The 19,371-nt window shown below is 40.4% G+C and overlaps 4 protein-coding genes across 6 annotated transcripts in view; 1 reads left to right on the top strand and 3 right to left on the bottom strand.

Annotated features, from left to right (window-relative positions):
* Positions 1–1,334: 1,334 nt before the first annotated feature.
* On the bottom strand, positions 1,335–2,451 carry gtf2h5 (general transcription factor IIH, polypeptide 5). Of its 3 annotated transcripts, none has more exons than XM_056428758.1 (3): positions 2,308–2,451; positions 1,845–1,931; positions 1,335–1,702 (listed from the first exon to the last, which is right to left on the bottom strand). In XM_056428758.1, exons 1-3 carry the CDS (start codon positions 2,434–2,436, stop codon positions 1,487–1,489), a joined length of 432 nt encoding a protein of 143 aa, XP_056284733.1. In that variant the 5' UTR covers positions 2,437–2,451; the 3' UTR covers positions 1,335–1,486. The 3 variants fall into 3 exon arrangements, with proteins under 3 accessions (XP_056284733.1, XP_056284735.1, XP_056284734.1); XM_056428760.1 differs by having other exon boundaries at positions 1,335–1,667; positions 2,308–2,327; XM_056428759.1 differs by lacking the exon at positions 2,308–2,451 and adding an exon at positions 2,226–2,299 and having other exon boundaries at positions 1,335–1,667.
* A 189-nt stretch (positions 2,452–2,640) lies between these two features.
* On the bottom strand, positions 2,641–9,317 carry serac1 (serine active site containing 1). The gene is made up of 17 exons (XM_056428744.1): positions 9,193–9,317; positions 8,456–8,550; positions 8,291–8,327; positions 8,052–8,194; positions 7,545–7,634; positions 6,785–6,916; positions 6,578–6,699; positions 6,315–6,443; positions 6,040–6,153; positions 5,473–5,635; positions 5,031–5,181; positions 4,799–4,940; positions 4,475–4,575; positions 4,145–4,242; positions 3,790–3,972; positions 3,552–3,695; positions 2,641–3,396 (listed from the first exon to the last, which is right to left on the bottom strand). The coding sequence occupies exons 2-17, from the start codon at positions 8,541–8,543 to the stop codon at positions 3,260–3,262; spliced, it is 1,974 nt and encodes a 657-aa protein (XP_056284719.1). The 5' UTR covers positions 8,544–8,550; positions 9,193–9,317; the 3' UTR covers positions 2,641–3,259.
* Positions 9,318–10,058: 741 nt separating this feature from the next.
* myct1a (myc target 1a) lies at positions 10,059–13,893 on the bottom strand. Its single transcript, XM_056428757.1, has 2 exons — positions 13,624–13,893; positions 10,059–11,325 (listed from the first exon to the last, which is right to left on the bottom strand). Exons 1-2 carry the CDS (start codon positions 13,676–13,678, stop codon positions 10,778–10,780), a joined length of 603 nt encoding a protein of 200 aa, XP_056284732.1. The 5' UTR covers positions 13,679–13,893; the 3' UTR covers positions 10,059–10,777.
* A 4,824-nt stretch (positions 13,894–18,717) lies between these two features.
* syne1a (spectrin repeat containing, nuclear envelope 1a) overlaps positions 18,718–19,371 on the top strand; it is a 128,825-nt gene continuing 128,171 nt past the window's right edge. The window contains exon 1 of the mRNA XM_056428720.1: positions 18,718–18,799. Coding sequence (XP_056284695.1) covers positions 18,733–18,799 — 67 coding nt within the window. The 5' untranslated portion in view covers positions 18,718–18,732. The remainder of the gene's footprint in view (positions 18,800–19,371) is intronic.

Genomic DNA, 19,371 nt, shown 5'->3' with positions numbered 1-19,371 from the left:
TACATGTCTAAATCCTTCAATTAGATGTTGTTTTGAATCAGATACTATTTGAATAGTTTTGACTAATAAATGAATAAGCTTCGAAATTGAGATGTTATAATGGTAGGGGAAACACTGCATGGGATATGTACCATTTCCTCAAGTTAAATGTTAATTATTTTAACATTTACTTAATTGGCAGGGGAGATACCATGATCAAAAAGGTGGTTCGCCCAGAACGAGGCTTAGCCATTGTGTAATGGCCCGTCTCCTAGAATCTCCACCACACTTGTAAAACTGTGCTGAGACACAGCAAACCTTTTTGCGACAGCTTGTATGGGTGTGCATCCTGAATGGACTGCTACCAGTTAAGACAAGGGCACTGGCTAAATGCAGAGAAAAGTCCAGAAGGATAAGGAGAGAGAAATGGTCTGTGGCCACTGCCTGCAAAACTATTCCTTTTTGCGGGTTTGTTTTGCTGTTGCCTCTCCTGTCCTCAGTTTAATTTGCACCAAAGCAAGTAAAAGCTCACGCTTAACTGAATAGATCGACATCCCAGACATTTAATTGACCTGTTGCTATACTGTGATGCTTAAGTGTACCCGTAGATTTTTTTAGCATTGTATATTAAATAGATTGTTGGAACACTCAACAGCTTGACTTGGTATTGCACTACTTCCAAGAACAAGTAACCTCTCATGAATGTGAAAACAATTTTACAAGGCCCTGTGGTGTAAAGCAAGAATACATTTGTGTCACTAGGACCCATCAACAGGTTTACGGGGCATTCTATGAGCTTCAACTTCAGCAACACTCTGTCTAGAGACAATATATTTAAATGCCACTGTTCAGGCAAATAATGAAGTTAAAATAAAACAGAGGGTTGTTTACTGTATCATCTCAGCAGTGCGTAGAATATTTGAAATTGCATTTAGAAGCAAATAAAGATTTACTGAAAACAAATGTGAAATTGGCTAATATGTAAAACAATTATTTAAAAAGAAATTGGCTTTGGCCCTGAAAAGAGACTAAGTGTCCTTTTACTGCTTTTGGTCTTCCACTCAAACATGACTTTTCTCAGTCAAACATTAAGTGATGTTTTGGGGTTAAATGCTGAACAATATGACTGTTTACATTTTGCATTGACTATAAGTGACAAACCCACTGAAAGATAACTCCTGATTTCCTAGCTCAAAGTACCTTTGTCTCTTTGTTGCTCTTCACTTTGGTTTAATGATTTTGTCTGCTTTCAATTTCCATTTAAAGTTGGATGTAAAAATGTTAATTTAAACCATGCTCAAGAAACAAACTGTAAATTGAAAGACGGAACAAATTAAGTCACACAGGTAAACATATATTTTTACAACTTTTTTAAAAGTTATTTTGACAATATTGTAACAAAAAGCTATCAACTGTGCCATTTCAGTCTGCAGTTAAAACATTGCAAACAATTGTTCATTTAAGGACGATCTCTTAAACAGCCTCAAATCCAAGGAGCAAGACTGTCTCATTTCTGCGTGAAGGTGTAAGAATTCTGGTCCATTAACTCGCCAACTCTCTCCTGCAGGATCTGAACCACCTCTGCAAGGATGAAGACGTGTGTGTCGTCAAGGTCCTTGAGGATGAACTTCTTTCCCAAGGCCATTTTTTCATCCAGGTAGAGGAGGAACTGCTTCATGGCAGGATCACTGGTCCAGTGAGCAGAGGGTAGTAAAGGGAACAGCTTCATAAATCATTACATTATTCACAACTGTGAGGATTAACCTACTTCAGTTTATAACGTCATCAAATATTGTATTTAGGTGCAACAGGAATTAAAACCTTGAACTAGACACCTATTTCTGGGCAGCTTTACAGCGTCTTACCATTCGACGAGGACACCTTTGTGGACGTTGACCATGTTGACAGGAGCAGAGAAACCAGCAGTCGATGCGAAAACAATCCTCAAAAACCTGCAGCACAGTAAACAAAGATGCGTTACCTTCCTGGCCGCAAACGCGACGAGTTAACGAAGGCAATTGGAACAGAGCAGGAACAGAACATTAGTCATAAATATAAACCGAAGTTTAAAAAGATTTTAAAGACAGCATGCGTCACATTAATTAGCGTTAAAGAACAACTGCTAGCGTCATCTTCTGATCTGAGAGGCTAACTAGCGTTAGTTAGCTCTGGCGTCAGTTCAGAGGTACGTTTCATGGTCCCGCGGCTATTCTGAGATTTACAAAATATCGAAAGTACTACGCTACCGATAAAGATGAGAAACATTAATGAGATATCTGGTTGTATTCAAGCGAAGGAGTTGAGGACAAGAGGCGGACCTTCACCAACCTGAGCGCTGTGGTTGTTCCTGTTTCTGAAGCTGTGGTGACGTACGGGCTGCACCGAGGGACAATCTTCTGCGATCCAAGGATTGCGCGTGATATAAGTACAGTTTAAAAAAATGTTATTATCATTCATTCTAAATAGCTATATTGTATTTAATAGTTACAACAGTTAATGTTATGGTGGTATTTTATATAAAACTCTAGTATTACCATTAAGTAATCATGTTCAATGATTTACAACATTCCCCACAATTTATCATCAATGCATTCATGGGTTCACATAAAATATGCATTGCAAAGTGTCTTTGAATTGGAAAAAATGTAGAACACAGACAAGTCAGATTCCAACTTCAGACATTTATTCATCGTCATCATTGCCTGAGGCAATTTGGACTATAAACAAATAAAGCAACCTGAATTATATTAACACAGGTCCATTTTAGAGGTAAAGTCCAGGAGGAATCCATTTGGCAGACAATATGACTGATAAACCGTAGTTAGAATAAAATACATAATTTACAAAATAAAAACCATAAACCTATCTGTTGAAAACTACTGAGGAGCCTGTGTGGCAAATACTTGTTAGTGCATCTTTAAGTAAATATATTGTCTGAGCATATTGTGCCAAATGTGTAATTTTTTTTCAGATCAATAAAATCTAGAATAAATGTAAATTAGTTGAAATTTGTAATTATGTTCTTTAAAAATGTCAATGATCTTTAAAATTCTGATTCACTCGTGGGAGTGCAATCTAGGAGGATGAATAGGAGAGCAAATGTTTTCATCACAATTGATAGCTCACAGCAATCGGTTAGTAAAAAATATAACCATCTAATGATTAAATTAGTGGTTTAAGTAAGTGTGCATTAGGAATAGGTAGTTATGCTGTAATTTCCGTCTCCGTCATTTAAAGTAGATGGTAGGTTCTATCAGTGTGTTAGGTTCATATCTTTGAGTCAGTGGTTAATGTAGGACTGCAGTGCTTCCAGGATGAACTGAAGGCTGCGCTTGTAAAGAAATGAGTCTTTCTTCTCTGGCTTGCAAATGTTAAGATGATCTACGTCCACCTCGATGAGCTCCCCAATGCCGAGATCTGAAACCAAACCAGAGCAGATTCATGGTAAGAGCTAAAAGAACAAGACATACTGCTGCCAAGGTCTATGCTCTTTTCACACATGCATTCATATATTTAAGCTATACATCACAGATGAATGTGTCTTATTTCACACGTGCATTATTGTTACATACTTGCTGACTGTGTTGGTACCACCAGGATCTTGATCATGGGACCAATGTTTGTTGGCAGAGTCTCTGCAAAGCTCAGCACCTTGAATTCCTTTTCTTTGGCCATGTTCAGGAAGTTCTCATTTAGGTTGCGCAGTGCTGGAGAGTCTTAAAAGCACATGGACAGCAACTTACAATAGATATTGAACAATTTCTATGAAACAGACAGTCATGGACCACATAATATATTTCAACTACCTACCTTTACAAAGTTCTCGGACTTCTACCGAGGGAAATAGTAGATATCTGACACTGACCGAGTACTCTGCCATAAAGGTGCCATGGTGAGGAACACTATAGAACATAATCCCCTTGGTGTTCTTTAACAGTGCATGCATATCTGGGTCTTCTGAGGCATCCAGCAGCATTTTCTTCACAAGCAATCCTGATAAAAAAAATTAAAAAACACAATGAGCACAGCTTTTAAAGTAGATGCATATAATCACATGTTGGTACAGGTGTGAAATAAGACCAACGCCATTTGTTTTTCATGTGGTGTTCAAGGGAATTGAGTAAAACTCTGAAGTGCTTGTAGAAGGAAAGCTCTGACAGAATACCTCCCATACTGTGGGCTACCCAGACCACAGGCCTCTCTCCGACTCCGGCCAGTTTTAATTTCTTTAGCAGCTCTTGACTTCTGTAGGCCAATGACTTCCTAAAGAGACCAGAGCAAAGAATGATACAACGGTTCACTTTTTCAGAATCTGTTGGAATTGGGCATCATAAATACAGGAACATTTAGGATAATTAAACATTTAATTTAATTAAGAATTGGAGCTCAATTAGCTGTAAATAATCATGCTGTTGGATGAGCTGTACAACAAATATAGTTATTACTTTTGATAAGTAACCAAAGTCACATACAGAAGAAACTACAGTTTCCTCACATCTGATTCTCAGCGGGACACTTGGCCATCCAGTCGCTGAGGTGACTGTCATACTCCACGGATAGGACTCTCAAATTTGGACAGTCGGCAGCCAACCACGACTGTCAATAAGAGAGGACATAACAAAGAAGAACAGTGAGAGATGATAATCTTTTGTAGGATTAATCACATTGAATAAATACTATTGAGTCTATAGCCATAAAGACAAATCTGTAGTTGTTTTAAAGATTCAATCTAAACATGTAGGAGGAAAAACATGGAAAGGCACTTAATGGTGATCCACTGTACTCCACAGTAATTATAGGACTAAAGTGACTCCTTCACCTTTGGCCAGCACTCTGTGTAGTCCTCCCTGCCTTCTGTCTCCTTCTCTTCCTCTAACATGTCGCGGTCCTTCTGCCTCCACGTCTTAAAAGCTGCCCCAAGAATCCCATGGATGAAGAGCACGTCTGCTTTGATTGGCTGGCTGTAAATGAACACATAGTCAAGTGGTGTTTTACATACAAAATAATAATGAACTAATAAAAACCATGTAACAAAAGAATCGTTCGCCTACTTGTCACGCATTTGAGGGTGGAGGATATAGATGCCGTCTTGGTATTTCTCTTTCACCGTCTCCCTATCCAGGTTGGCCAGAGCGCGGGCGGCATGAGATGCCTGCATGACATTCGGAGACTGCACCATCTCAGCCAGGGCCGATACCCAGCCTGAAGGTGAGATATAGGTATGGAAGGAAAAAAAAGAAAATATTGGAAGTGTTATAATCTGTTGTTATGTTTTATACAATTGAGAGTAAGTATTCATAACGGAAAACAAACAAACATATGAACAAGTGTAAATGAGTAGAGTAGTATGAGTATTTGAAGTCTTTGTAATGTTGAATGTGTTATATGTGGATGAAATGTGCACATTTAATCCACACATCGTACTCAGTACACCCAGTTAAGATTACACATAAATTGACCTCTATGGAATAATCAGAGGAGTTGCAGATTTACCTGACTGGGATATGGCCTGGTGAACACTTTCATTGAGCGCCAAGTTTCCTATGATGCGAACAATGTTCCTCTGAATCTTCAGGGAGTCTTTACGAAGCTGATAAACCCTCTGGAGGAGCTGCAGACCACCGTTGGCAACTATGTGGTCACAGTGGCTCTGGACCTGCAAACCGAACGTGTTTCAGTAAGTTCAGAACATTTATTCACCTTGCCGAGCAATCAATATCAACCAAGCTGAACAAGAGTTATCTTCATGGTTATGAACTAAATTAACTAATGAGGTTATAGTTGTTTCTGTTCAGAAAACTGACATTTAATTCAGTTCAATGTTCAGTTCAATTAAAGCACTCCAACCATGAAACATAATAATCCATAAAATTAACCAAACTAAAAAAAGGTGTTTTGTGTTATGAATGAGCTTTTTATTTTTAAATCTCAGGGGAAGATGAACACGATTTGCTGTTGAATGCAGTTCTGTGTTATGGTAATTATGTTTGGTTCAATAAAGTGAATCGTACAACTTCTTCCAAGACAAGATCATGTTTCGATGCGTATGGCTATCATTACCTTTGAGTGCTGTACAAGTGCCTGTATGCAGAAGGATTCCACCTTCTCAGAGGGAACCGAGGTGAGGCTCTGGGCGTAAGGCAGCCCATTACCTCCAAAACACCAAAGGCCGCCCTGCAGCATAGGACGGAGTATGTGTTAGTAAGAGGAGTTCAGATTTTCAACACTTAACAAACTAAAATGTGTTCTTCTGCCGCTTTATATTCTAGGTCGTCACTTTCCAAAATACGGTCTTCAGAAGTGCATGCATGAGTCCATGACTCCGTCTCAATTACCCGTTGTGCTGCCAAGGACTGGGTGCTCTCTCTGAGGGCCAGTGAGGTAAAGTACTGAACACATTTGTCCACCTCAGACTGCGGCAGAGACGCCAGCAGCTGCCTCAGTCCATCCTCTGCTGACATACCCTGTGAAGTAGTAGAAAAATCTTATTTAGCATCTTTTATACCCATGTGATGTAAATCTAATGTAAACAATCAACAGTGTTGAATTAAGCTTTTGAGGTATCCTACATCATAGACCAATCTATAGAGATACTTACATCCTCCAGATCAGGCAGTGCAGGTGAGCGCAGGAAGAATCGAAGGTCTACCTGAGGGGTCCGGGACAGGCCCACTGCGGTTCGCTGGTCTATAACCTGGGCTGCTGTCTGGTACTGGTAGTCTGCGTTATTGACAACAGGTGTGAACTAATCACCTCAGGTTTACAGTGAACCAGAAGTTATATGCAACAATCTTGTGTATTTTACCGTGCCAGTGGTGGTTTTCTGCAAGCTCCTGAATGGCTTGTAGTCTGATGGCTTTATTGGCTGATATTGTCTTCTTCAGTAAGACCCATAATGCCACCTCATGTGGGTCCGCATCACCATGACTGAAGTGCTCTAAGACATACAAATAGATAAATCACTGACTAGCCGATCATTTGCAGAATGAGGTGGATACAGGGTAAACAAATATAGCTCAACTGTATTTACCATGACGAACTACAAGCATCTACACTACCACTTTTAGATGATGTCAACAGCTAAGAAGTAACAGACCTTGTGGTTTCAAAACGTGTGTCATCAACTTGCCAGCTTTTAATTTTTAAAGTTAAAAAAAGATGATTTATTGGATAATTTATGGGAATATAAATTCATGAAAAATATCATAGTTCTATCAGATAAAAAAAAGTGTTAATTTACAAATAAAAGTCATGAGTGATTAATACAGTGGTAACATAAAGTGAACAAAATAATAAATCACATATTACAGCCAATTGCACAATATGCACAATGATGCACCAACTTTGGGACATCAAAACAGGATGTGCATGTACAACGCAGGTGTTTCCTTCAGCCTTAATGTGCACACACCACAAAATTAGTCGGCAACTGTAGTTTTATGAGAATACATGTCTGTTCTTTCTATAAGCAGGAACTTCTGCTTTCCAATTTAAGAAACATAAGTGGCAGTACTGTGGCTCAAACTATGAAATGTAATATAGAATGACAACTTGTTGCTTCTTACCGTCTAGTGATTGCAGCAAAACTCTAGATGATATTTCCATAAACCGCCTTGCGGCTTTATGAAGTTCCCTCCTTGCTTTGTGTGTCAGCCCTAGAAACAATGTGAAAAAATACTACAATGATCTAGAAAATTAGAATTTCATTGCAATAAAAATACTACCAAGATAAAGAAGCTATTTGGTCATGTTTGCTCATTTGTATCCACGTATTGGTGATAAATCAGAGAACCTTGACCAGTGGAAGTGAGATCAGGCAACAGGCTGACCCACACATGCAGGCAAGAGAGATAGTAGAGAGGGGAAGGAAAGGCTGGAAGGAATGTTAACAGATGTCACTGGGCACCTGGACATGCTAAACTATAATTGTAAAGAAAAATACATAAAGCCGTGCAGCATATTCCGGATGTTAGTAGCTGGTCCGGGAAGTCCAACGAAATCTAAAAATGTTGTTATTCTTTTCGGTTATGACACATAATCATTTAGTCATAAAGTCTAGGTCATGACTTTACCTGCAGTAAGGTTCTCCCTTTCATTGGAGGGCGTGGCTTTCAGATAGACGTAGGACTTGTACTTCTCCTGAAGGATTGCACTTGTGTCAATGGTCACAGCCTTGTCCAAGACCGCCACTTCGTAAGTGATAAAAAGGCAGCCCCTACAGAAAGGCAATAGATAAGCTGTGGCCCACAGTGAGAGATCTCTTCACATGGGTCATGGGTCAAAGTACATATGTGTAATTACTGTAACTTACCCCGAGACAACTGCACCAGTTACTTTAGCAACCTTCCCTAAATGTGGAAAAGGAATCCATAATAGGTGATGTGCTCACGGAAGCATACAAGGTTCAATCAATGCATTTAGAGGGAGCACAATAAGCGGTGCACACGCAGACCAATTGTGTCTCATAGTGACTTACTTAAATGTTTCCACTGAAACACTCTCCTGACTCCAGGCGGCCCAGCTGTGCTCAGCCTCCGACAGCGGATCAGAGCTGCAGCAGACATCCTCCACCTGCACCCAGTGTGTTGAGTTAACAGTGCGACCACCTCAGAGGACTAACACACGACCAACCTTGTCCAACCTTAAACTAGACACGTACAGACACAAGAGTCAGACGTGGGGCTTGTGTAACACTGCTGTCCAACTATACACTGAACGGTACGTCATGGTGCGAAGCTGTCACTGCTCTGTTGAATAAACAACCGACCGGAGCCACATTTAACCAACTTGGAACAATAATTGATCCCTCACGTTGATAGTCAACTCGCTAACTTATTGATTTATAAGTCATGTAAAGTCCTCTAGCTAACGTTAGCTAACTTAGCTGCAGTTAGTTGACGGTAACTCGGAAAGACAAAGCCAGCGGCGACTGCTTCCTCAACCATCAGCCAGTCCATCCTTCAGCTTTATGTTCGACTAAATAATGACGCTAAAGTTAATATATATAGTGTAACAACAAGCTAAACTAAGCGTGAGCTAACTCTAAATTACTCCTCAGGGTTTAATGTTAGCGTTTAGCAAACGTTTCACTTTTAAAGCTTTCCGCAAGCTGACAGGCTAGCTAAGCTAGCTGTTCGCTCCCAGCTGGCCGGGGATGGACGTGAAGCGTTTCCTGCGGTTTCTTTTTCCTCGTTGAACTCGGACATTAGTTACCTTGTTTATCGACCCGCTGCAAGAGGACTACAGTCATGTCCCCCGCGGGTGTTCAACAGCACGACGGAAACGTGTCTCACAAATAACACGTCATCTTTGGCCACTGACGCCGATAGAAACATGTAGCCTACGTTACGTATGTCAGTCAACCTGCAGGAGAATAAGTGTGTGATGATGTGTGTGCTGGTCCTCACTTATTATGGGTCACCATGCACCACGTCAGGGAACCGTTCCATGGGACAAAATAATAAATACAAAAACCTACTTGTGATCTAATTCAACAATCATACAATAAACACAAACTATAGGAACGATTATTATGCTATTGTTTTATGTTTGTTATGGTCTGTCAAGGGACTACAGATGCACATTAGCTGTAGCTACTGATACAGTGCATCAAATGTTGACATTTATGTTTTAACTGTGCACGGTCCCTTTTAAATAAAGATAATAATATTAATAACAAATAATGTTGAGAGAACGGTATTGTTGCCAGTGGTACCGACTGATTTACACAAGCCGTAGTGTACGGTGGTATTAAATTAAATTGCATTTCTGTTGATAAGCTAGGTGCATTAGTGTCCCTACTTGGAGAATATCACAATGCGATATTGTAGATTAACAACACAATCTCAAAATGCTATCAACACCTGTCTAACACAGTCAACTAAAATTAACCCGTAGAAACTTACCTACGGTAATATTTATTCTATTTGGATGACTTCTGTATGACTGAGTTGCAATATATTTTACAGGTGTTCATTTTATTATGTCCGTATCTTGTGTTGCCCGATGCAACAAAGGGAGGACACTGCCTTGTTTGTGCGAGCAATCTCCCTCCACACCACAGGATTAATATGGACAAATCTGTTGCATGTTCATTTATTATTCACTCATGAGCAAAGTTCATTAAATTACAATCAAATTTTAAACAACAAAATGTTTCTCTCTCAAGCTCAAACATACTGTACTCTCAGACACAGACAGACTAAATTACTTTGAATACCAATACCACACTCAAATACCACAGCTCTGTAAAAACCATGAAATGAGTTTAAAGCTGTCTCCACCAGGTTTAGCATAGATACGTCAATGACAGAGTTTATTAAATACAAGTTAATACAGAAATAGTTGCCTTCCTTTGGGGAACACACACACCATCATTCTCTCTTTTGTATAGTTATTATCTCTCTTTTGCAGCTGGGACAAAAGAGAAGTCTTGTTTTTATACAGGCTTCTAATTTTGAAGTGGAATCATTTCTATTTATAAGCAGCCAACATACCTGAGAGTTTGAACTGTTTAAAAAAAAAGTTTTAAACCAGTATTTACCTTTTTTATGTCAACACCAGATATATATATATATATATATATATGTATACTAACAAACCAAAAGATATCCCAAATCATTTTTCTTTTAGAGTGTTATTGTGTACTTTGCACACAATTTACCTCCATGTCCTTGCGGCTTCTCTCTGCTCCACCTGGTCATATAAACCAGGACAGATTTAGTCGGATATAATTTTTAGATCCATTTACAACTCTGGGCTTGTTTAGTTAAGAGTCAGCCTGGTTCTCTCACTTCTCTCAGGTGCATGTTTCCTGATATGCTCTAATAATGCTCTCATACGCTGGAGGTGGGGTCTGTGTAGCATGGGAACCCCTCAGGCTATTGTTCCCCCAACATGACTCAGGTCTGGGTGGGGTGGCAGCTGGCCGGGCTGCTGTGTGGGCTGATCCAGTTGACGTGGTCAGAGTCGGTGTACGAGGCAGCGTGGTCTGGCTCCCCTCCTCTGCCTCTCTGGCGATTTGACTGCACTGGAGCAGAGGGTGGAAGGTGGAGGCCCTGAAGCTGGATTTCTGCCCCAGTGGATCAAGAGGATCTGCGGAGGAAGTCTGGCGGTGGAAGCTGAAAGCAGCACTGACCAAACTGTTGTTGCTGCGCCGGTCGTAGCTGCTGTTGCGGTTAAAGCCGGGGCGGTTGCGGGAAGACGCGCGCAATTGGCGGGGAGGACGGCGGGTGATCCTGGCAGAGCCGGCTTTGCGTCGGGACATCCAGGTCAAGATCACGTAAACCAGGGCGCCCAAAACCAGGCCCACCGCGATGGACACACAGAAAGCTATGATCAGAGGGACTGGGAAGAGAGAAACACATATCAACAAGGATATTTCAGGAATATGTATTTTTTTTTTAATGGGTCCTTCACAAACACACTCCATATTTTTCATTTCTATATGTGATTTATTTAAAATGTTTGTATTTCTCCTGCAGAATTAACTTTTTTTACTCTTCAGGTTCAATGTAAGAAATACACAAGTTTAATAACATTTATTCACATGCAATACAACGTTGACTTAATCCTTAATAATCCTTATTTATGATCTCTCGGGAATGGAAGTAATTTTAACCAATATTACAATAAACATATGCTTATCACAAATAAAGGATTGCCAACAGTTTCTCGACAAAATGATAATAGGATTTCCTCTTTCATGTTTACCAAAGCAAGTTTTTTGGAGACAATAAACTGATTGCATTTCATTTCCCCCTAAAAAGCACTGACTTCTGCTCATTGCCTGGAAGCAGTCGTACCCACATAAACATTGCTTGAGAGAAGAGTGAGAATGCAGCGGCTAAAACAAATACCGTGAAACGCTGCCAGCCAAAACAAATCAATTTCCTTTCAATATGTTTAAGGAAAATGAGTCGCGAGGCTGCTCTTTGTGGACTACAGCTCGGCATTTAACACCATCATTCCTGAGAGACTGGTGTCCAAACTATTAGATCTGGGACTATCAAGCTCAATATGCAAATGGATAATTGACTTTTTGTCTGACCGTCCCCAGAGGGTGAGGATGGGTTGCCACACCTCCTCAAACCTAAACCTCAGCATCGGCTCTCCACAGGGCTGCGTGCTGAGTCCTCTACTCTACTCCCTCTACACACACGACTGCACCCCCGCACACTCCAGCAACTCGGTCATCAAGTTCGCGGACGACACCACCATAGTGGGGCTCATCTCAGGAGGAGATGAGTCGGCGTACCGGAACGAGGTGGAGAGGCTGGCAGGGTGGTGCACAGAGAACAACCTGGCCCTGAACACCTCCAAAACCAAGGAGCTGATTGTCGATTTCAGGAGGAAAAAAACAGACTTTCAGCCCCTGGTCATCAGTGGAGACAATGTGGAGAGAGCCTCCAACTTCCGATTCCTGGGCGTACACCTCGAAGAACACCTTACCTGGAGCACCAACACCTCAGCCACCATCAAGAAGGCACACCAGAGACTGTACTTCCTGAGAGTCCTCAGGAAAAATCACCTCACACAGGAGCTGCTAGTGTCATTCTATCGGTGCTCTATTGAGAGCATCCTGACATACTGCATCTGTGTGTGGTTCTGGAGCTGCACGGCTGCAGAGAGGAAGGCGCTCCAGAGGGTCGTGAACACCGCTCAGAAAATAATTGGATGCCCCCTCCCCGCCCTGACTGAACTCTACAACACCCGCTGCCTGAAGAAAGCCCATAGCATCCTGAAAGACCCCTCCCACCCAGGACACTGCCACTTTCAACTCATGCGCTCAGGCAGACGATACAGAGCGATGAACACAAAAACAAATAGACTGAAGGACAGTTTTTATCCGAGAGCAATAACTGTGCTCAACAGGCCCTGAAACCTCTCTGCATCTGTCAAAATAATGTGCAATACACCATGTGCAATACAGAACAAATGTGCAATATTGAAAAAGTGAAAACAATTACAACATATGCCCACTCAGGAAAAATGTGCCCTTATGCCCAAATGTACACTTGGAATTTTACTACAACTGTTCGCACATATTTTAAATGCCGAGTCACTTTAAATAAGGTTGTCTTTTTTCTATTCTTCGTATACCATGTATACAATACTGACATGCCTCTTACTCACTTCTGTTATAATTCTGTACATATTTTGTTTTTTATTCTTATTTTTTAGTTGTACTCCTATTTTTTTACATTGAAGTGCACCTAGGGGACTGCTACTCAATTTCGTTGTTCTTTGAACGTGTTCTCTGTAACAATGACAATAAAGAAAGTCTAAGTCTAAGTCTAAGTCTAAAGACTAAACCCACTTTTCTACCAGCCCATATTTCCACAGCAGTTTCTTTTTTGCTAACTTAGGGAAAAGGGAAATGAGACACTGGTCAAATGTCATCTGGAAATGACATTTAGGAAAACTGAGGAAAGAATAACTAAGAAAACACGCCTGGAACTTATGGATTAAAATGAGTTGCAGAGTTGTGAAAGTTTATATGAAGTAGTCGTCAAGAGGAATCATGCCCACATATTGTTTCTGTTTCTGAAGTGATTAACTCTTAAATTCCAGAGAGAACTGCGCCAATATGAGATGGATGAAAAAATACCTGATAAAAGAGAAGGGAAGTTAGAAAATACTCACCAGCATCAAAAGACTGAAGTATTTCCAGAAAGAGATTTGTGTTGTTCTCGGCCATGACTTCAAGGAGAAGAAGAGAGACTGTTACTTCAGTCTGTCTTTAACTCTCTTCTTCTCCCTTCTCTTCTTCCTCTGTCAGTTTTCGCCTGTCTCTCTTTACTTCTGATGGGTTTTCCTGTCTTTCTGCCTTCCCTCTTTCCTGTTCTCTCACGTTTCCCGTCTCTTGTCCCTTTGCTCACTCTGTCAGTATGTCTAAACTCAGAGGCACACAGGACTGGCGGCTAACTCTGGCGGCCGTCTTGTTTATGGAAGCGGAAAACTACACTGTCACATTTCCTGCTTTCCTGCTTGAAATTAGTAACAGGAGTGGCTTATCTATCCTGGACAGAGATCCTGGAGGTGGGGAGACGGGGTGTTGCTATACTCACTTCCCCTCCCATCATTTCCTTCAGGTTGATTAATGTGAACTGGTATCACCCAAATTCTGTAAGTCTCAGGACTTCAGCTTTCACCAAAGGAAAGTTCACCACACATTTTTTAGAAATGATAAATATTTCAATCTCCTATTTTTCCATGCACCACAGAGACCACTAAAACAGTATACCATAAAATGCACTGGCAGTTACTGGCCTGAATGGGTGTTGAACACAAAACCACAGCTGGCTTTGATGGTGACAACACCACGTGATTTTAATACTCAGTTAATGATGTTCTAGTGTATTTTTGTAACGGACCATGTGGATATCTTCCTGTTCTGATTTCCAGCGTCTTTGTTAGTAAGCTCAGTCTTTCCACAGTGTCTGCCAGGTCAGCAGTGTCTGCATTGGATGGCTGGTCCTTTCTCATTTGGAGAGATCCAATAAAAACATTGTAGTTTGATAAGATAGAAAAGCTGCTCAGCTACTCTTTCAATGCAGCAACATTTTTTACTTAAAAAAATCTGAAGAGAGCGAATGAAACGGTCGGCATTGTATTAATTACCTCAAAAAACAAATCTGCAAGGTCATCAGTTTAGTCAGAGGGAAGAATGCGAGTAGTCATGTTGGTATGCATCTAAAGTAGAGCAGCTCCCTTTGCCCCATCAGCCTTGGATTTTACGTCATCATAAACCATCCTTCAACTTAAATTCAACCTCAACATTAATCAAATAAAAAAATAAAAAGTTCCTAGATCTTTTGAATTTATTCTACTAAGAAGTTGACAACCTGCAGCCTTCTCACTGTAAAATAGAGAGAGAGAAAATAGCCCGACCAAGGCCTGAACTTCCTTTAATTGTTGTCTGCCGTAAAACGTGTCCTAACACCCATACCACACTGACAAATAGTATGTGTGGCCACTGGCCATTGTGCTGTGTTTTAGAGTTTAATGGGCTCGTAGGTGGAGGACACATTCTTTGAGCTTTTGAGCTGAAGTTCATAACCTTATCAAAATGTCACCGGGCAAAGTGTTGAGAAATATTAGTGTGCAAACCCTAACATCTTAACAGGGAAACTAGCTTTCTGTCAGGACTTAAAAGAAATACAAATACTTTTTTGAAATATATCTAATAATAAAATATCCTAAGATATAATTTATCCTAATATATATATTAGGATATATTATTGCTGTGGTTAAGAAATAATACAGAACTGTGAGGAGATCAATCAATATCTTATCAATTTCCGAAACCTAAATATTAGCTGTTATGAATGTGCCATTCTGGGACAGCACTTATGCGTAAACTGTTATTACAGGGAACATGAATAAGTGAAATCGCACGTTTCTTTTCTATAATAAATGAATAACATTGGGATCTGTAATATTTCAATGTAGAGAGGCTGAGTTGACCACTAGGGAGTGACAGTCTCTACTATGTGATCTTTTAGTTCCCTTCTTGAGCAGTAGATGGAGTAATACTCCAGGATAACACAGCTCTTCATGTGTCCTGGAAACCTTAAAGAGCTGGTCCACTCCCAACCTGTCCATCAAACATGCTAGATTTGAAAAAAATAGTCCAAATGACAAAGACATCCAGGTTAGCTAATCAACCGGTATTTTTATACATATATAATATTGGAGCTAAAGTGACTTCTCATATTTATCATGCAACTTGCTCAATGTGCTGTGCAGTGTGTGGCGGGCTATATGTACGGATTATTGCACACAGCATCATCTTCTACATGTTTTAAGCATAAAACTCATCTTGCAGTTTTAAAACCAGGTCTGCTATGACATATGTAAAGTAAAGTGTTTGCAAAATCTGCAATAGCATGTGCTTCCCCCCCATAGAAAACAATGGAAATGGGTTACGAGTTAAATCAGCATCTTATTAATGTATTATAATATTGAAATACTTATGACTATAAACATCAGTATAACCTATTTAACATCACTGGTAATAACAATATTTGTCCCATTTTCTAAGGAAACATCTGAGTCAATACTAGACAAAATGGCTTATTGAGTGAGTTTTGCAGAACATAAATAGGTAGAGAACATCATTTCGCTCTAGAATTATGTTGATTTTGACATGCAGGTCGGCAACAAACTTTATAATGAGATTTTAGAAAACTGCTGACAATGAATAGAAGAGATTACCACACTGGCGGTCTTGGCTCCAGCTCTCTGCCTGTGCATTGATTAGATAAGAAAACGGATCTTAATGGGGATGGGTCTGGCTACTATAGAAACATTTCCTATTGACCTGTGCTTTGTCTACGCTCTCTGCTCCGCTCTGCCGCAGCAGTGTCTGCGCTCTGTTTTTTTGCATCCGCTAGGTCCTGCGGGGCTCTGGACGGTAGAGGTCACCCCCAGCAGAGCTGCGTAAAAATGTCGGAGTCAGCAGTCCGTCTCTGCTGCAGAGGAGCTAGCCAATCCAACAAAATCCCACAGTGTGTCACACTGGCAACTCGAACAGCGAATTCTGACAACATAACCACAACAATGGTTAGATTTGTATTCATGTATTTATTGGGATGCATTGCTGATTTAGTCGTTACTGTTTGGGTTGAGCTTAAACTACCAATATAATTAATTTGCCGTGGTTTTCCTTTGACATTGGCGAATGGGTAGGCAATTTTAATGACATTTAATTTTTTAGGTCCTGTATATGGCATATTCTGTCCATGACTTTCATTGAGAAACTTGCTTATATCATTTATTTGGTGGTAAGCTATGCCAATAATACCCTATGAACATTGTGTCCTGCTCTTTAGAATGATTCACATACAACACTTCTAAATAATCCCTCCATCTCCAACATCATTTGTAGAGTTTAAAATAGAGCATAGCCAATGCAGAGACCAAAAGATCTGGATTCACAAATAGATTGTGGAGAGCTGTTCTGCTGTCCTTCAGATTCCCATCCATAACATCACCCCCATTCACCTGCTCTAATGCCACCATCCTATGAACATAAAGCCATTCCATAAATTAATCCTCCAAACAGATTGCACTCCACTGTCATCCCAACAGATTGAATCAACATGTACTACATCTGTACACTTTTCTCAGTGTCATTCATTGACCAAATTGAGCAGAGGAGCTGCAATCAAAAATAATTTATCAGCTTTTATATTTTCCATGCCCAGTCAGTCCTCTGTTTCTCACGTTGTCTCTGGCCAGAGCAGCGTAAGGCTCTCAGAGCTCTCTTGAGATGATGATGAAAGGACTTGTCTAACGGGATTACTCGTTGTGATAAGTGCTCAGAGCCGAGTGGTTCATCACACCTCCTCCCTGCAAAGAGTGGCATTGATCTGCTGTGCAGGAGCAATTATCAGATATAGAGTTTTGGAGATATGTGTTATTGTCCGGGGTGTGTTTTGATCGATTGTTTACGCTTATCTGTGATTTTCTTTCTACCTGCTCGTGTCACATTTTATTTTAAAAGGAAAATCCACTGTCGCATAAAATTCCCATTAGTTTTTAGAAAAGTTGAAGATAGACATTATAAATCCTGGAGCTGTTTAATAAGCAGTACATGCTAATGGTTAACGAGTGTGACTTCTTTAAAATATAAGGACATTTTCTGAATGAGAGCTTAAAGCCCTACATCCAAATCCAACTATTTTATTGATATACTTTATCATTATTAGTTAAGTATATTGATTAGGTTATGATTCAGATTATTACCCCAGATTCATCATCAATTTACAGTTTTAGTAATTCATATAACTGCAACTGTAATAAAATACAATAACAAGTGAATGAAAGACAAGTCATTTACCTCAATACAGATGAACTGTATGTGGACTCTCATACATAATGTGCATTTATGCACACATACATTGCATGTAAATGACAATAACTAATCATACATATAAACATGTACTGTTTATATTTCTTCAACTACCTAGACAGACACAACTACAATGTTCATTATAATATTTATTATAGCCAAACAAAATTAGTCACTTATTGAGTTTTAACAAACCTTGAAAATGTCATCTGATATCATCAATTAAAATCCTGATGCCCTGATTTAGTTACAAGAAAATGACAATGTAAATTCTGTTTTAGGGTGGGTTTTTCCTCCAACGTAGTTAGTTCGACCGCTTTATCTAAATTCACATCCAGTAAGAAATGTGTTGTTGCCATCAGAGGCGAGGTTTGCTGCAGGGAATTCTGTCCTCTTTTCTTCCATTGTGTCCCTCACTTGCTGACAAACATTTTCTCTCCCACACTCACAGACACAACGCATGTCTTACAGTGGCACCAGTTGGCATGGGAAGCTACCTGGCATGCTATTGGTCCTGAAGTGAGAGGGAAGAGCCATCCCTTTCAATTGGACAGAAGGTGGCAGTGCAGGCAAACCAGGAAGCTGATGTCTGCAGAACTAAAAGGCTCAGATGTACTGTATGTGATTGCTCGGATACACATACAGTACGCACTTACATCATCGTGGGGGGAGGAGCTCCTCTGAGTGAGAGGATTGCAGACTGCCACTGCAACAGAGATGACTTGAAAAGAGAAACACAGCATACAACATGGACACGGTTCAGCCTTGATAGCATGCAGTCAGTGGGAGACGCAAAACTACTGCAGCTCAATCTGAGTCCTGATCTCAGCACCAGAGGCTTGCAGGGGTGACGCACAGGAGTTGGCACGTGACTTTGATGACCTCAGGACCGCAGCATGGCATCACCCAGGCACTATGGACACTGTGCTCGGGACATTGCCGACGTGATGCAGGAGCTGCAAGGTAGGTGTAAAATGCTGACTCCACCTGGGTTTGCAGCGTTTTTAGGGGTGACCTAGTGATTGGCATGACACAGCAAAACAGTGTGAGCTAGAGACTTTGACTGTAACACTGCTCGACATGTATTTGATCTTTTCTGCTCATTACCCTGTTAGTCTTATCTGTGGAGGGCTGTTCAAGTTCAAATGGCTTATAAACGTGTGCTATGGGAAGGGCATCACAGAAAGGCATATTAACTATCACAGCATGCAGTATTCAAGCACATTGGATATTTTTAGGTAAAATCTGTATTTTGTCTAAAATTTAGTGCTTTTGTTGGCTTCACTTTCTGCTGTTTTGTTGTCCTTTTTTATTGGAAGTAGAGATACACGCAACTGTGAGTGCATAGAACTATGCAGTATGTCATATATAATGCCATCAAAAATATCTCTTTGCGAGAAAGGGACAACGAAAGTAAATGAGATCACGTGATCCACCGTGTGAGAGATTGTGTTATTGCGTTGTTCTTGTATACGTAGTCACTGTTTGTGTGTCTGTGTGCACATGCTTGCTGTGTGTCTGTGTGTACATGCTTG

This window comes from Pseudoliparis swirei, chromosome 12, assembly GCF_029220125.1.
Source record: "Pseudoliparis swirei isolate HS2019 ecotype Mariana Trench chromosome 12, NWPU_hadal_v1, whole genome shotgun sequence".
NCBI lineage: Eukaryota > Metazoa > Chordata > Actinopteri > Perciformes > Liparidae > Pseudoliparis > Pseudoliparis swirei.
Note: the sequence above shows the minus strand (reverse complement) of the source record. Positions and strands in the feature narration are given on the sequence as shown.

What these genes read in the sequence shown, in the direction of transcription:
- gtf2h5 (XM_056428758.1), bottom strand. Translation starts at nt 2,436, where the DNA reads ATGAATGATAATAACATTTTTTTAAACTGTACTTATATCACGCGCAAT. An exon ending in GGAACAACCACAGCGCTCAG is followed by an intron (nt 1,932 to 2,307) that starts GTTGGTGAAGGT and finishes ACTGTGCTGCAG; the next exon opens with GTTTTTGAGGATTGTTTTCG. An exon ending in AAAGGTGTCCTCGTCGAATG is followed by an intron (nt 1,703 to 1,844) that starts GTAAGACGCTGT and finishes TGATTTATGAAG; the next exon opens with CTGTTCCCTTTACTACCCTC.
- serac1 (XM_056428744.1), bottom strand. Translation starts at nt 8,543, where the DNA reads ATGTCTGCTGCAGCTCTGATCCGCTGTCGGAGGCTGAGCACAGCTGGG. An exon ending in AGAAAACCACCACTGGCACG is followed by an intron (nt 6,700 to 6,784) that starts GTAAAATACACA and finishes TCAATAACGCAG; the next exon opens with ACTACCAGTACCAGACAGCA. An exon ending in AGTCCGAGAACTTTGTAAAG is followed by an intron (nt 3,696 to 3,789) that starts GTAGGTAGTTGA and finishes TGTGCTTTTAAG; the next exon opens with ACTCTCCAGCACTGCGCAAC.
- myct1a (XM_056428757.1), bottom strand. Translation starts at nt 13,678, where the DNA reads ATGGCCGAGAACAACACAAATCTCTTTCTGGAAATACTTCAGTCTTTT. An exon ending in ACTTCAGTCTTTTGATGCTG is followed by an intron (nt 11,326 to 13,623) that starts GTGAGTATTTTC and finishes CTCTCTTCCCAG; the next exon opens with TCCCTCTGATCATAGCTTTC.